Source organism: Nycticebus coucang, chromosome 2 (assembly GCF_027406575.1).
Source record: "Nycticebus coucang isolate mNycCou1 chromosome 2, mNycCou1.pri, whole genome shotgun sequence".
Taxonomy (NCBI): Eukaryota; Metazoa; Chordata; class Mammalia; order Primates; family Lorisidae; genus Nycticebus; species Nycticebus coucang.
In genome coordinates, this window is record NC_069781.1 from 119,001,731 (window position 1) to 119,015,326 (window position 13,596).

The 13,596-nt window shown below is 40.7% G+C and overlaps 1 protein-coding gene across 3 annotated transcripts in view; it reads right to left on the bottom strand.

Annotated features, from left to right (window-relative positions):
• Nucleotides 1–13,596, bottom strand: part of FANCI (FA complementation group I) — an 85,973-nt gene that overhangs the window by 2,521 nt on the left and 69,856 nt on the right. For all 3 annotated transcript variants that reach the window (XM_053581666.1, XM_053581665.1, XM_053581667.1), the window contains exons 27-35: nucleotides 12,976–13,092; nucleotides 10,517–10,568; nucleotides 9,529–9,656; nucleotides 9,362–9,430; nucleotides 8,804–8,900; nucleotides 7,724–7,911; nucleotides 6,222–6,275; nucleotides 6,084–6,143; nucleotides 2,264–2,338 (exon numbers count right to left, since the gene is read on the bottom strand). In XM_053581666.1, the coding sequence (XP_053437641.1) occupies nucleotides 2,264–2,338; nucleotides 6,084–6,143; nucleotides 6,222–6,275; nucleotides 7,724–7,911; nucleotides 8,804–8,900; nucleotides 9,362–9,430; nucleotides 9,529–9,656; nucleotides 10,517–10,568; nucleotides 12,976–13,092 (840 nt within the window). The remainder of the gene's footprint in view (nucleotides 1–2,263; nucleotides 2,339–6,083; nucleotides 6,144–6,221; nucleotides 6,276–7,723; nucleotides 7,912–8,803; nucleotides 8,901–9,361; nucleotides 9,431–9,528; nucleotides 9,657–10,516; nucleotides 10,569–12,975; nucleotides 13,093–13,596) is intronic.

A 13,596-nucleotide genomic window follows, 5' to 3' on the forward strand; every position in this document is an offset into this window, starting at 1 on the left:
AAGCTGTCAAGTTGCAGAAATGTATGCAACCTTGTGGGGAAATCAAGTCTGTCTCAATTAAATGCAATTTTACTTACATACCAGTAATCTGAAATTTCTGGCAGTTTAATCTCAAAAGACTCAAATGCTAATAGGGATTATTGTACCTATTGTTTCCATTTGTAATTCCTAAGTATTATCTAGAGACTGGCTGAGGAAGGCAGGAATATTTACAGAAATTTAGTTGCTTCTCTGACTTTGTATTTTAAAACAAAGCATCTTCCCAGCACTAGCTCTGTTTCCTTTTTCTAACCTGCACATGAGTTTTCACGGCTTAGTGAAACTTTCCCTCTAATTTGAACTGTAATTTATAGATCCTTCCAATTTTTTTTTTAATGTATATATGTTTGTACATGTCTTTTATTTTATTTTTTTGAGACAGTGTCACCCTGGGTAGAGTGCCATGGCATTACAGCTCACAGTAACCTCAAACTCTTGGGCTTAAAGTGATTCTCTTGCCTCAGCCTCTCAAGTAGCTGGGACCAATAGGTGCCCAACACAACATCCAGTTACTATTTTTTAGAGATGGGGTCTCACAGGACACTGTGCACATCATTCTTTTTGTTAATATCTTGGAGATAACTATAACTCAATATTTAGATCTGTATTTTTTTCCCATGTCTGCACAGTATCTAGAAGAAGTGGACTGTAATCTATTACATTTAGCTAGTCCTGTATTAATGTATTATCTTAATTATTTCCAGGATTTTACTTCTGTAAGCATGGCCAGGTGTGGTGGCTCACTCTGTAATCCTAGCATTTTAAGAGGCCAAGGTAGGAGATCACTTGAGGCTAGCAGTTTGAAACCAGCTTGGGCAACATAGCAAGAGCCCATCTCCTTAGGGGTTAAAAAGAAAAAAAAGGACAGAATGGTAGCATGTGCCTATAATTACACCTGACTACTTAAGAAGCTGATGCAGAGGGCGGCGCCTGTGGCTCAGTGAGTAGGGTGCCGGCCCCATATGCCGAGGGTGGCGGGTTCGGACCCAGCCCCGGCCAAACTGCAACAGAAAAATAGCTGGGCGTTGTGGTGGGCGCCTGTAGTCCCAGCTGCTCGGGAGGCTGAGACAAGAGAATCGCGTAAGCCCAAGAATTAGAGGTTGCTGTGAGCCATGTGACGCCACGGCACTCTACCCGATGGGGCGGTACAGTGAGACTCTGTCTCCACAAAAAAAAAAAGAAGCTGATACAGAAAGGATCCCTTGAGCCCAGCAGTTCAAGGTTGTGGTGAGCAATGATCCTGGATGACAGAGTAAGACCTCGTCTCTAAACAACAAACAATAAATGTTTCAAGGACCATCCCGTACACATGCCTTTATATCCTAAAAGTGAAATTGTTAAAGCAGTGTATGTATCTCCTAGAGTTCAGTAGTTACTGCCAAACTGTTCCCTTGAGAAATTTCACTCATTTTTGCCTTTCCCAGCAATATACTAAATACTCACTTTCCTATGCCCTCACCAACTCTTACAGATTGATTCTTTAGAGAGTACCTTTTGCATTCACCAGCTTTTCCTAAAAACAATTTCTTTCCAATGGGTATCCTAAGCTATTTCACTATTTCTATTTCAGCTCAAGATGTTCTAGTGATTCCTGAATAAAATGTGTTTTGGTTCAGAAGAAAAAGTAAGATGATCCATTTGATAATAAAGTCTACTAATTAAGAAGCAGACACATATACCACATACACACTTTTTGGTAACAGCTTTACTGAGAGAATTCACATACCATACGACTCATAGTGTACAACTGAGTAGGGTTATTTAGTGTACAGGTAGTCCCCAAGTTACGTCCAAATTACGTATTACAAATCCCTGAGTTACAAATACCTGAGTGACTTATGACTAGCACTTAGAAATGGAAGCTTTTACAGGTAATAGGTACATGTACCTGTTCCAATTTACATACAAATTTAACTGAAGAACAAACCTATAAAACCTATCTCATAACCTGGGGACTGCCTCTATTTAGGATTGTGCAACCATGACCACAATCAATTTTATGTTTTTATCATGCCAAAAGAAATTCTATACCCTTTTTAGCTGTCATTCCTGTCTCCCCATCTGCCTAACCCACGTAGCTCTAGGAAACCACTAATCTAGTTTGCCTTTTCTAAACATTTCATATAAATGGAATCATAATACGTAGTCTTTTTGTGAATGGCCTCTTAACATGTTTTCAAAGTTCACCAGCAACCATATTTTAATGACCAGCTCAGCAGCTTACCATGGCTGTAGCAACAATAGCAGTTTTCTCCTTTTTCTTCTCTCCTGTGTGCTTCGGGCCCTGACTGTTCTTATTCTAAAGAAACAGAAACACATTTTCTCATTCTGAAGATTTCTCTGTAGATCTAGCAAGCTAGTGGTAATTTTTCTAGGTCATTACGACAGGGTATGGGAACTTGAATCTGGATTATCTGTGCAACAGATGCTGAAAGATGGGGAAAATTTAAGATCCTTTGTAATTTGCAGATACTTTTCTCTTTAAATTGCTCTGGAAGCTAGGGCATGGAGATTGACGGTAAGACTAAGCATTACCACACTGGGCCAGCCAAGGAGCTGGTGAAGTAAAGGATAGCTAAGATGGGGACTGTCAAGGTGTTAGCAGGAATAAATTTCTATTTCAGCCAGCTGCTTAAAAGGGTTCTATAAAGAAAAGAAAGCTGAGAAGCTTGTTGCAGGGGCCTGTAGTCGCCTCACTGATGGGCAATTACCAGATATATCTTATGTACGATAGTTATGCTTGAAAGGGCTTGAAGGGTCACAAGAACACTTCCCTGTGTTGTAGATTATTGGGTAATAAAGAGCTCCTGGAGAGCAAAGAAACAAGTATAGGATTCTGATAAGGCAAAAGCAAATCAAGACTTGATTCAGAAAAGACTGGGGAGAAAAACCACCCAAGTGTGAGGTACGTAAGTTTTTATCTCAAGGTGAGTTCTGTAACTTCTAGGAAAAAAGGAACACACCATGCTCCATGGGGACAATTAAGGAAATAAAAGACTTCAAAATAAAAAGAAGCTATGCCACAAGAACCACGAGAGAAACAGGAGGCTTGTTCCACATGTCTGTTCTAGAAAATAAGGAACAATAGAAATTCCAGAGGGGATACTATGGGGAAAACTACTTTTGGCCCTGAAAGGATGATAGAATGGTGAAGCCCTATTAAAGGAGGGCAAGCAGACACAGTTATACCTCATCTAACCAAATGGGAAGGGAACCACCTTTTCAGAGGTTGTATCTAAGAGGGGACCCTGTCTACGATCCATTCCAATTGGTTCGGGGAAGGCTAAGATTAGAACCAGAAGAGAAGCAGGATGCTAAGCGTTTTGGAGTAATGGTTTTCACTGCTTTCTTGCCATTGAGATCAAAGGTGGTTAAGGAAAAAAGAAAGGCTATAAGAATAATAGCTCTGGAAGATGTGGCAAATGCAATTCCCATTTCTAGAAGAGAGTTGGAGTTAATGGAACCATGGGTTCTTGCCCAGGGGCATTCATTAAATATATCTATCTCACAAAGAGAGAAAAATGTTTGCCTGCAGATAAGCTAGTCAGGAAGGCTTTAAGTCACATAGATGGAAAAGGGAGAAAATAATATGAAACTGGTTTTTGCGTAATGTGGGAAAAAGAATAGCAGCCTAGGAGATGCCTAGTGATTCACAGAAAAAAATGTCTGAGAATGGGGTCAGAAATACAAAAGGCTAAAATCATCCAGTATTTTACAGTCACCAAGTATCAAGTATGACTCCAGATGGCAGGAGCTGACAAAGTATAACCGCTAAGTGTGGACCACTGCCTGTTTTTGAGAATAAAGTTTAACTGGAACACAGCCATGCTCGTTTATTTGCATATTATCTATGGTTGCTTTCATGTTGCAACAGCAGAGCTGAGTAGATGTGATAGACTGTACAGCATGCAAAGCCTAAAATCTTTACTATCTGGCCCTTAACAAAAAAAGTTGGCTGATCTCTACTGTACAGTCAAACTAGGTGGGTTCAAGTCTCAGTTTAGCTGTCTGTTCCTGAACATTTCAATTAACCTCTAACCTTTTCCAATTACTTATATGGGGATAACTACTGATCACAAAGTACAGTTAGGATAAATGAGGTGATGCATGAAAAGGGCTTACCACCAGGCACAAGGTAAGGGTCTCTAAATGTTAGATGTACTAATAAAATGAATAGACAAAGTGACTTGTGGATTACAACAAAGGAGTAAATATGGTCTAAAAGAGAAGTGTTTCCCAAACTATACTCTATGGAACACTATTTTGCCAAATAGTAATGTTTGTCATTAAAAAGAACAAATGTTGGGGCGGTGCCTGTGGCTCAAATAGAGCTGGCCCCGTATGTCAGAGGTGACGGGTTCAAACCTAGCCCTAGCCAAAAACAGCAAAAAAAAAAAAACAAATGTTCCTGAATAGGTTTGGAAACTGATGTTGGAACTCTTAGCACTTTTAATATGCTAATGGATAAGGGACACCATGAATCTCTAAGATAAGAAATATGGTATATTTCTCATTGAAATGAGAAGACTCCTTTTTTGAAGACTGTCTTGGTCTAAGTGAAAATGTGGCCTTATAGGCAACATGAAGACTTAGATCAGGAAACTCAAAAAGCCCAAATTTGGGAATGGAGGGATATATCCTACATTCAGCAACTGAGTTACCTGACAGAGGGGACAGGCACAAACACAGTATAAGGTCTAAGAAAGCATGCTTGCAAGCATTTGGGTGAGATAAGTAACAAGACCATAGGTAATAGTTTGATGAAGAGTAACACTGTGCCTGGCTGGACATGGAAATGGATGATACATTTCTGACCCACATGATAAAGCTGGTACAAAGGCAAGGTGACAGCCTCAACTATCAGCCCATTTTGAATTCCTTCAGCTAAACCCAGATGATGGGCCACTTGGTCATTGATTCTCAAGGGGAGAGGAAGTGGTATCCTTAGTACACCCAATGATGCAATTTACCAAGAGAAGGATGCTCTGAGTGTGGAGGGATACAGAGGGAGAAAACAAGTGAAGCATCAGTATTAAAATGATCATAATCCATTGTTTTAAAATAGTTTCTCAAATCTTCACATGATCTTAGCCAAAAGGCCCAGTAGCGATAAGTTTCTCAAATCTTGATTGAAAGATCAATAATACACCTAAGATACTTTCATTGAAGTGACCAAGTGGCCTTCGGAGACAGTATGTCCTCTCATCATTACTTGTTTTTAAGCTATTAGTTCTCAACCAGGGGTGATTTTTCCCTTAAGGACATTTGGCAATTTCTGAAGACATTTTTGGTTGTCATGACTAGGGAGACTACTATTGGCATCTGGTAGGTAAAGGTCAGGGATGCTGCTAAACATCATGAAATACACAGAAAAGGCCCCACAAAAAGGAATTATCTGGCCCAACATGTCAATAGTGATGAGGTTTAAAAACCCTGGTTTAAGCATATGCTAAAGGAGATTCAAGCACTCCAAGAATCTGATGGTATTTAGCACCAGATGACACTTTTTTTTTTTTGCAGTTTCTGGTCGGGGCTGGGTTTGAACCCACCACCTCCGGCATATGGGGCCAGCACCCTACTCCTTTGAGCCACAGGTGCTGCCCTACCAGATGACACTTTTTAAAAGTCCATATTCTCTTCACCTCTTTGAAAGTGCTATCTATTTTGCCATTTGATCTCAGCCCTTCGCTATGTGCTTACTGCTACTTAACTCACATCCCCCAAGGATGCTGAATGGTATGGACTTTCAGTGACCCAGAAATAAACCAAGTTCCTGAGCCCAAGCATGCTAGTTTCCTTCTCCATTCCCAACACAAGCTATCAAAAGCTTTCTTTCTCCAAATTAAATGAAATGGTTTTCTTTCTATAAAGAAGATCCTGCTGCAAAGCCTTCAAAAGCCTTGGCTTGAACTCAGGCACCCCTGACTTTCAGTAAGCAGGGAAGAAATTTTATATACATTCAGCTCAAATGACCAAGCAGTTCCCTGGGCATGTAATAAATCCTTTCTGAAGATCTATTTTGTTATTGCCTCTGAATCACATACCTGTACATAAGAAATGAAAGAATAACACAAAGGAGTCAGATGAGAACCAGACAGCTTCACCTGCAACAAGGAGAAGGATACAAATGTAACTTGCAATAAAATACTTCACCCTTCTTAGGAAAGGCATTCTCCACTCACCAGCTTTTCCATATTTTTCGGGATTCCTCCAGAGCTCCAACATGCCTGGAGATACTAATGACAAAAGATTACTAGATTTAGCAGACCATCCTAAGAAACTATGGGGGACTCTTACAGTGAGCTTATGGAGTGTGACTCATTAGAGGGAAGATGCAAGCCTTTCTTTTTAATCTCCAAAGTTCTTAAGCTTTCCAGACAATAAGCAATGAGGGGTTTACTTATGACTTGCTTAGCTCACTTTCTTAAAAAATCCTTCAAGGCAAGAGTTCCTGTATCTAAGAAACCAATGACTTTGCTGGGTGTCCCTTTAAAATGCCAATAAAGAAAAGAGGCTCTCAGTGTTTCCACTACAGCAGCTTAATAACCACAACCGTAACTAAAGCTATACACTCCCAGAAATAGCCACATTGCTGTTTGGGTACACGGTTGGGTTACTTTCTTGTTGTTACCTTTCTTGGGTTACCTAAGCTTAAGTATTTAATATGGATCACTACTAGAATCAGACTAATTATCTAGTTCTTATCTTACTCTCTGAATGTGTTGAGGACCAGATTCAGAGAGTAAGAGAGGTATTTCTTATTGGCAGATACGAACAAACATCAACTTAAACTCAGTAAGGGCAGAGTGTGCCTTATATTTTTTTAAAAAATAATTTTCTTTTTTACCCTAGTACCTGACTTGAAAGGCATTTAACTGGCTTAGCACCCATAGCTCAGTGGCTAGGGCACAGTACACTAGGGCTGGCAGGTTCAAACCCGGCCCAGGCCTGCTAAACAACAACAACTACAACAAAAAAAATAGCTGGGCATTGCGGCAGTTGCCTTTAGTCCCAGCTACTTGGGAGGCTGAGGCAAGAGAATTGCTTGAGCCCAGGAGTTTGAGGTTGCTGTGAGAGCTATGACACCAGGGCACTCTACTGAGGGCAACATAGAGAGACTCTGTCTCAAAAAAAAAAAAAAAAAAAAAAAAGGTATTTAACATCTACTTGTTAAAGGAATGAACAAATAAACACCTCTTTAATGTCCACACTAGTTAGAAATGGTATAATTTTTTGTGCAATATGGACTTAGACTTAATTCTATAGCTATAGTTTATATTAAACCTTAGAAGGCATTTGAAAGTGGCATAAATTCTCAACTGGGTACCACATACATGCCAAGGAAATAAGGGCCTCCCCAAAAAGATTAGAACTATGCCATCAACTTTTCCCCGGTCTGTAGATGGCTGCCACCTAACTGACCAAAATAAACTAAAAACACAACTTGCAAAGACACAGACAAAAGCTCTGTGCAGGGGTATTCTGCAAAAGTGAGCTGCTGCCCCAGTTTCATCTAGCTAATTAGGACAGAATGGTGGGGGTGAACCTGATTTTCTTTTGTTTTCTTTTTTTTGTGGTTTTTGGCCGGGGCTGGGTTTGAACCCGCCACCTCCGACATATGGGACCGGCGCCCTACTCCTTGAGCCACAGGCACCGCCCGAACCTGATTTTCTTAGATACTCACATATTTGACTAGTGCTGTAAGGATGGTGTACATTTTACACAGGTCCTTTAACAAGGTGTCTACACAACTGCCTGATGGCAGAGCTGTTTGCACCAGTTCATGGAAGAATGTAAGCAGAGTTCCCAGTTGCATGATGATGGCTTTAGCAGCAGGATGATTTGGTGCAGATACCTGAGAAGAGGCCTTTTCTGAAGGGAAATAAAATTGACACGATCAAACAGGACCAGTCTTATTTTCTGGTAAAGAGTAAAGGAGATTTAGAAATCAAGCATTCATTATGCAATGAATCAATCATGCTGTCATAAGCCACATTACCTTCTACTTCTTTCATCGTATCAGAAATCTAGCTCAAAAACAAACAAGACGAGGCCAGGTGTGGTGGCTCATGCTGGTAATTCCAGCACTTGGGAGGCTGAGGTGGGTGGAATGCCTGAGGTCATTGGTTCGAGACCAGCCTGAGCCAGAGCAAGACCCCAGCTCTAAAAATTGCCATTGTGGCAGGCACCTGTAGTCCCAGCTGCTTGGGAGGCTGAGGCAAGAGGATCACTTGAACCAAAGAGTTTGAGGTTGCTGTGAACTAAGACGCCAAGGGTGACCAAGTGAGACTCAATCTCAAACAAACAAACAAACAAGAGGGCTGGATGTGATAGCTCATGCTTGTAATCCCAGCAGTCTGAGAGGGCCAAGGTGGGAGGTTCACTTGAGCTCAAGAGTTCAAGACCAGCCTGAGCAAGAGCAAAGCTTATCTCTACTAAGAACAGAAAAATTAGCTGAGCATGGTAGCCAGTGCCTGTAGTCTCAGCTACTTGCTAGACTGGCTGAGGCTGAGGTAGGAGGATCACTTGAAGTCTGAGGTTGCTGTGAACTAGGCTGACACCACAGCACTCTAGCTAGGTCAATAGAGTGAGACTATGTGTCAAAAACAAAAAACGACAACAACAACAACAACAACAACAAAAAAAACAAACAAGAAATTTAGAATTTAACTCAGGGCTCTACTTTTATGTATTAGTCCAATTTGGATTTTGGTCAACTTTGCTCGTGCCACAATTCGTGGAACCTCACTTGAACTTATCTCACCTGGTGGTAGAGTTTCTTGGCTCATTTGTCTCTTAAGCTTGGTGATTAGCCAATCCACTTCTTCTAGGACCTTCTCGGCCTGACTCAGAACAAGTAACTGAAAGAAAAGAAGACCTGGTGTGGTTCACTACACTGCTGGGGTAATATAATAATCATGGCCACTACAGGAGGGTTACAGGCCTCAGGACACAAGCTACTATACTACAATTTATTCTATTTAGAGCAGAACAGAAGGAATGACAAACCTATCTCCCATGGCTCAATGTTAATACTTACACAGAGGGTGGCACCTGTGGCTCAGTCGGTAAGGCACCGGCCCCATATACCGAGGGTGGCGGGTTCAAACCCGGCCCCGGCCAAACTGCAACCAAAAAATAGCCGGGCGTTGTGGCGGGCGCCTGTAGTCCCAGCTACTCAGGAGGCTGAGGCAAGAGAATCGCTTAAGCCCAGGAGTTGGAGGTTGCTGTGAGCTGTATGAGGCCACAGCACTCTACCAAGGGCCATAAAGTGAGACTCTTTCTCTACAAAAAAAAAATAAAATAAAAAAATAATACTTACACAGACAGTGGGAGCTGCTGTTCTGAAATTCACTATTGCAAAGTGGTTTGTTTTCTCCACCTCTACATCCTGGAGAGGGAAAGAGAGGTGAGACCTAATGTCAGTGAGGTTGTTCCTTTGACTGGCATCCTGAAACAGGGTGTTAGATTGAAGGCTTGCTACAGTACCTGGTCTATGTCTCCCAGATGCCCATGGATATCCTGGGACAAGTCACGCAGCAAGATGACAGGACTCTTATACAAAACATGCAGGCTGAAGAGCAAGTTCATCAAGCTCTTGCAAAACAAGGCATCCTCTAGGAGGAAAGCAAATTAAAAGGTCAAGTTATAACCTACTAGAGTCCTTTAGATATATGTCTGGAGTACCTAACCAGAACATGAAGCTCATCATGTCCCAGGTACAACATACCAGTTTTTTATGTACTTGAACTGAACAGCTCTCCCTCAATGGTACCCTTTTATCCATGTGTCCAAAGAAGGCAGATGTTTCCCATCATTAGTCACCACTGTGTAACCAGCATCCAGATCAAATACATACTAGCACCCTAACACCCTCTCCTGCTTTACTTGCCCCACAAAGGAAACTGCTATCTTAACTTCTAACATTACAGATTACTTTTGCCTGATTTTGAACTTTATCTAAATGAAAACAATTAGTAAGTACTTTTGTGTGTCTAGGTTCTTTTGTTCCACATTATGTTTGTGAGATTTTCTCTATGTTGTTGTGTGTAGGTGTAGTCTGTTTATTCTCACTTGCTGTAAAGTATTCCACTGTGACTACAAAACAATTCCTTTATCCACTGTAGGGCTGATGAACACTTAGTTTTCTTTTTACCTATTAAAATAGTGCTGCTATGAGAACTCTTCCATATATTTTTGGTGGGAGTGAAATTGCTGGATCAAAACAAAATGCATACTTTTAACTTCACTGATGAACACTTTTCTAAAGTGGTTATACCAATTTATACCTCTATTAGCAGTGAATGAGATGTCCAACTACACTAAATTCTTGCCACCACTTGGGATTAGTATTATGTATCTTTTTCATTTTGACAACTCTGGTGAATGTGTAAAGGGAATACCTTTTCTTTTCTAAATGCTAGTTGGTAATGATGGTCTTATATAAAGCGTTTAGCAAACGTGGCAGGAAACTTACCCTGGCTGTTTTCCTTGCAAATCTTAGATGTCCAGGATAACATCTGCACAAACTGAATTAGAAATCATTTAGATATTAAAGAAACATGCCAGAGATAGAACTAAGTGTTGTTAGAACAGATAAATCCTAGACCTTTCCGTGTCTAAGCAAATAACCTGTCAAAACATGTCCTTAAAGGTCAGCGCCTGTAGCTCAGTGGGGCTAGGGTGCCAGCCACAAACACTGGGGGTGGCGGGTTTGAACCCAGTCTGGGCCTGCCAAACAACAACAACTACAACTAAAAAATAGCCGGGCGTTGTGGTGGGCACTTGTAGTCCCAGCTACTTGGTAGGCTGAGGCGAGAGAAATTGCTGAAGCCCAAAAGTTGGAGCTTGCTGTGAGCTGTGATGCTACAGCACTCTACCGAGGGTGACACAGTGAAACTCTGTCTAAAAAAAAAAAGTCCTTAAGATCTCAAGTAGTAGTATACTATAAAGAATACAAAAATAAACACTAAATTATGAGAATTATGATACCCTTCTCATAGTATAGTGAATGTCTATGCCCTCAGGGCCAAAGGTTTTGGTGTCTGGGTCCATACACCTGAGCTTCCTCTGCTCCTACCATAGTAGACAGGGTTAAAGCTCCTTTTCCTTGCCGCAGTGCTCTTTATACCTGAGACATCTTTAAGGATTTTAGGTTATTGGAGAGGCATGGGGGGAAGATCCTGGTTATAAGGATAGTAAGTAGAATTAGCTTTCAGGAGCCAAGAGACCAAAGGAGGTTATAAAGGGGAAAGGTGGGGGAAAAAAAGAAAAGGAAAAGGAGAAAACCCCAGATTTTCTTAAGTAGGTAAAGGAGACTTAAGATCTTAAGATAGGGTGGTGCCTATGGCTCAAAGGAGTAGGGCACTGGCCCCATATGCTGGAGGTGGCGGGTTCAAACCCAGCTCCGGCCAGAAACTGCAAAAAAAAAAAAACAACAACAAAAAAGATCTTAAGATAGCAGGGTCTGCATCATCAGACACTCAACTTTCTGCTGCAGCAGTTCTTGGCATAGGCTTTCAGCTAGCTAGGCACTGAAATATAGTGATACTTAAGTCCAAACGACTAATAAGAATTCTGTTTGGGGGAAAGGGCAAATTAAGAGGCTAACTAAAAGTGAACCAATATTAAAAGATTTTCAGAGTAGTGGTTAAATGAGATAAGTAGGATACAGAACAAGCTTTTCTGTGAAGAGGGGCAGGATTAGGAATAAAAATCGACATTCACATTAGCTTGGCTAAGAATAAATTCTTAAGGACACACAAGAAACTAAAGGTATTTACTTGTTTGGGGAGAGGAAGACATAGACAGGGGAGACCTTTACTATAAATCTCTTGATAATCTCTGGTCTTCAAATTATAGTACTTTATTATGCATTCAAATTCAATTAAAAAAATTTTAGAGACTGCGTGAGTTTAAGGGGGAAGGGGATAGGTGATGAAAAGTAAGTCAAAATTTTTCCTGTATATATTAACCTTTCCAAATCCATTTATTTTCACCCCCCAATTTCCCTCTGCCCCAATTCTCTGTTTCTTTCCCAGTGCTTTTCTCTTAGTAGCAAAAGTAACAGTAGGAAAAAATGAAGTGGAAACTATAGTGGGGGTGAACTGTTTGGAACTGGGATGGAGTAGTGAAAGGGACTTTCTTTAGGCTAACTTGGGTTAAGTGCTTTTCAGCACTTAAACACCACCACACTCCAAGGCTATAGTCTTCCTGAGGCATGGGCTCACATAATGAGCCATGTACCCCAAGGGATATGGTAAAAGTACAGCCCCAGGCGCCTGGGGATGACCTTTGTCATCCTATAGGAAAATTACTCCTGAATGAAACAGATCGATTGAGCATTCAGAAGGAAAATTTAGACTTTTAAAAAATTCCATGTATGTGTATGAATGCTCAGGTAGGTGTACAATTCTACATCTGTGCATACCTACAACCTATCTCTGCAGAGTTATTTCTGCTTTGTGACTATAGTCACATTTTCTGTCTTAATCACCTTTTGCTGAATTTTCCCCCAAACTCAATACCAGGTAAATGTATTGAGAAAGCCATCTGGCTGAAATGCTGAATGTCTTCTTCGTAATTAACAAACTTTCATCTTAGAAAATAAGGAGAAACACTAAGAGTGAGAACAAACACAGGTTAAGAAGGTTGAAGGCACCAAAGATAAATCTAATACTTTTTCTGTGGTGTATAATGTACCCTTGACAGTGACCAAACAAAAGCAATATGTTTTTGCCTTGTATGGTTGCACATATCACAGTAGAAACGCTACGTAGGAAAGGATATATTTTATAGGTCTTATATTAATTCAGGTGCATAATTTTAAATAAGCTAGACTTTAAGAGGACATTTAGTCATACTTTTATGTATAAAATGCAATAATCTTTGCCTTATGAGGGATGCAAAATTGGAATGAATGAGTATCACTAGTACCTGAGGAGAGGAGGGCTCCAGTAGCTTGGATAAACTGGTAAGAACAGAGACTAGTAAGAAGGCTTCTTTGCTATTAAAATCTTCCTCTTCGCTGTTAAGTAAATTCAACAAGGACCTCTGAAAAGCCAAGTATACACAGAAACATTAGCAGACATGTTCCTATTAGGGAGAAGACAGTATCCTGAAAACTGACTTTTTCTCCTCCTACCCTCTGGGCCCAAAATATGTCAGAAGTGACTGCGTACCCTATTTTTGGTGGTTTAAAACTTCCTGGAGCCCATCCAATGACCTCAGGCTTAGAAAAGGCACCAAATCTCTTCTCTTACCAGCATTCTCTACCCACCTTACCTGTTACCTTATATACTATTATTATCACTCTCTCTACTATAACTTAAGCTCTAAATGGTCTAAGAATCTGTCTCTTTTATTCCCTGAATCCTCAGCACATAGTACAGTTCTTGGAACATAGTAGAAAATTTAAAACTATTTCCTAAATAAAGAAATCCTGCATAATAGAACACCCTAGTAACTGACAACTGCTGGTTAGAAGTTAATGAGCTGGGCGGCGCCTGTGGCTCAACGGGTAGGGCGCCGGTCCCATATGCCGGAGGTGGCGGGTTC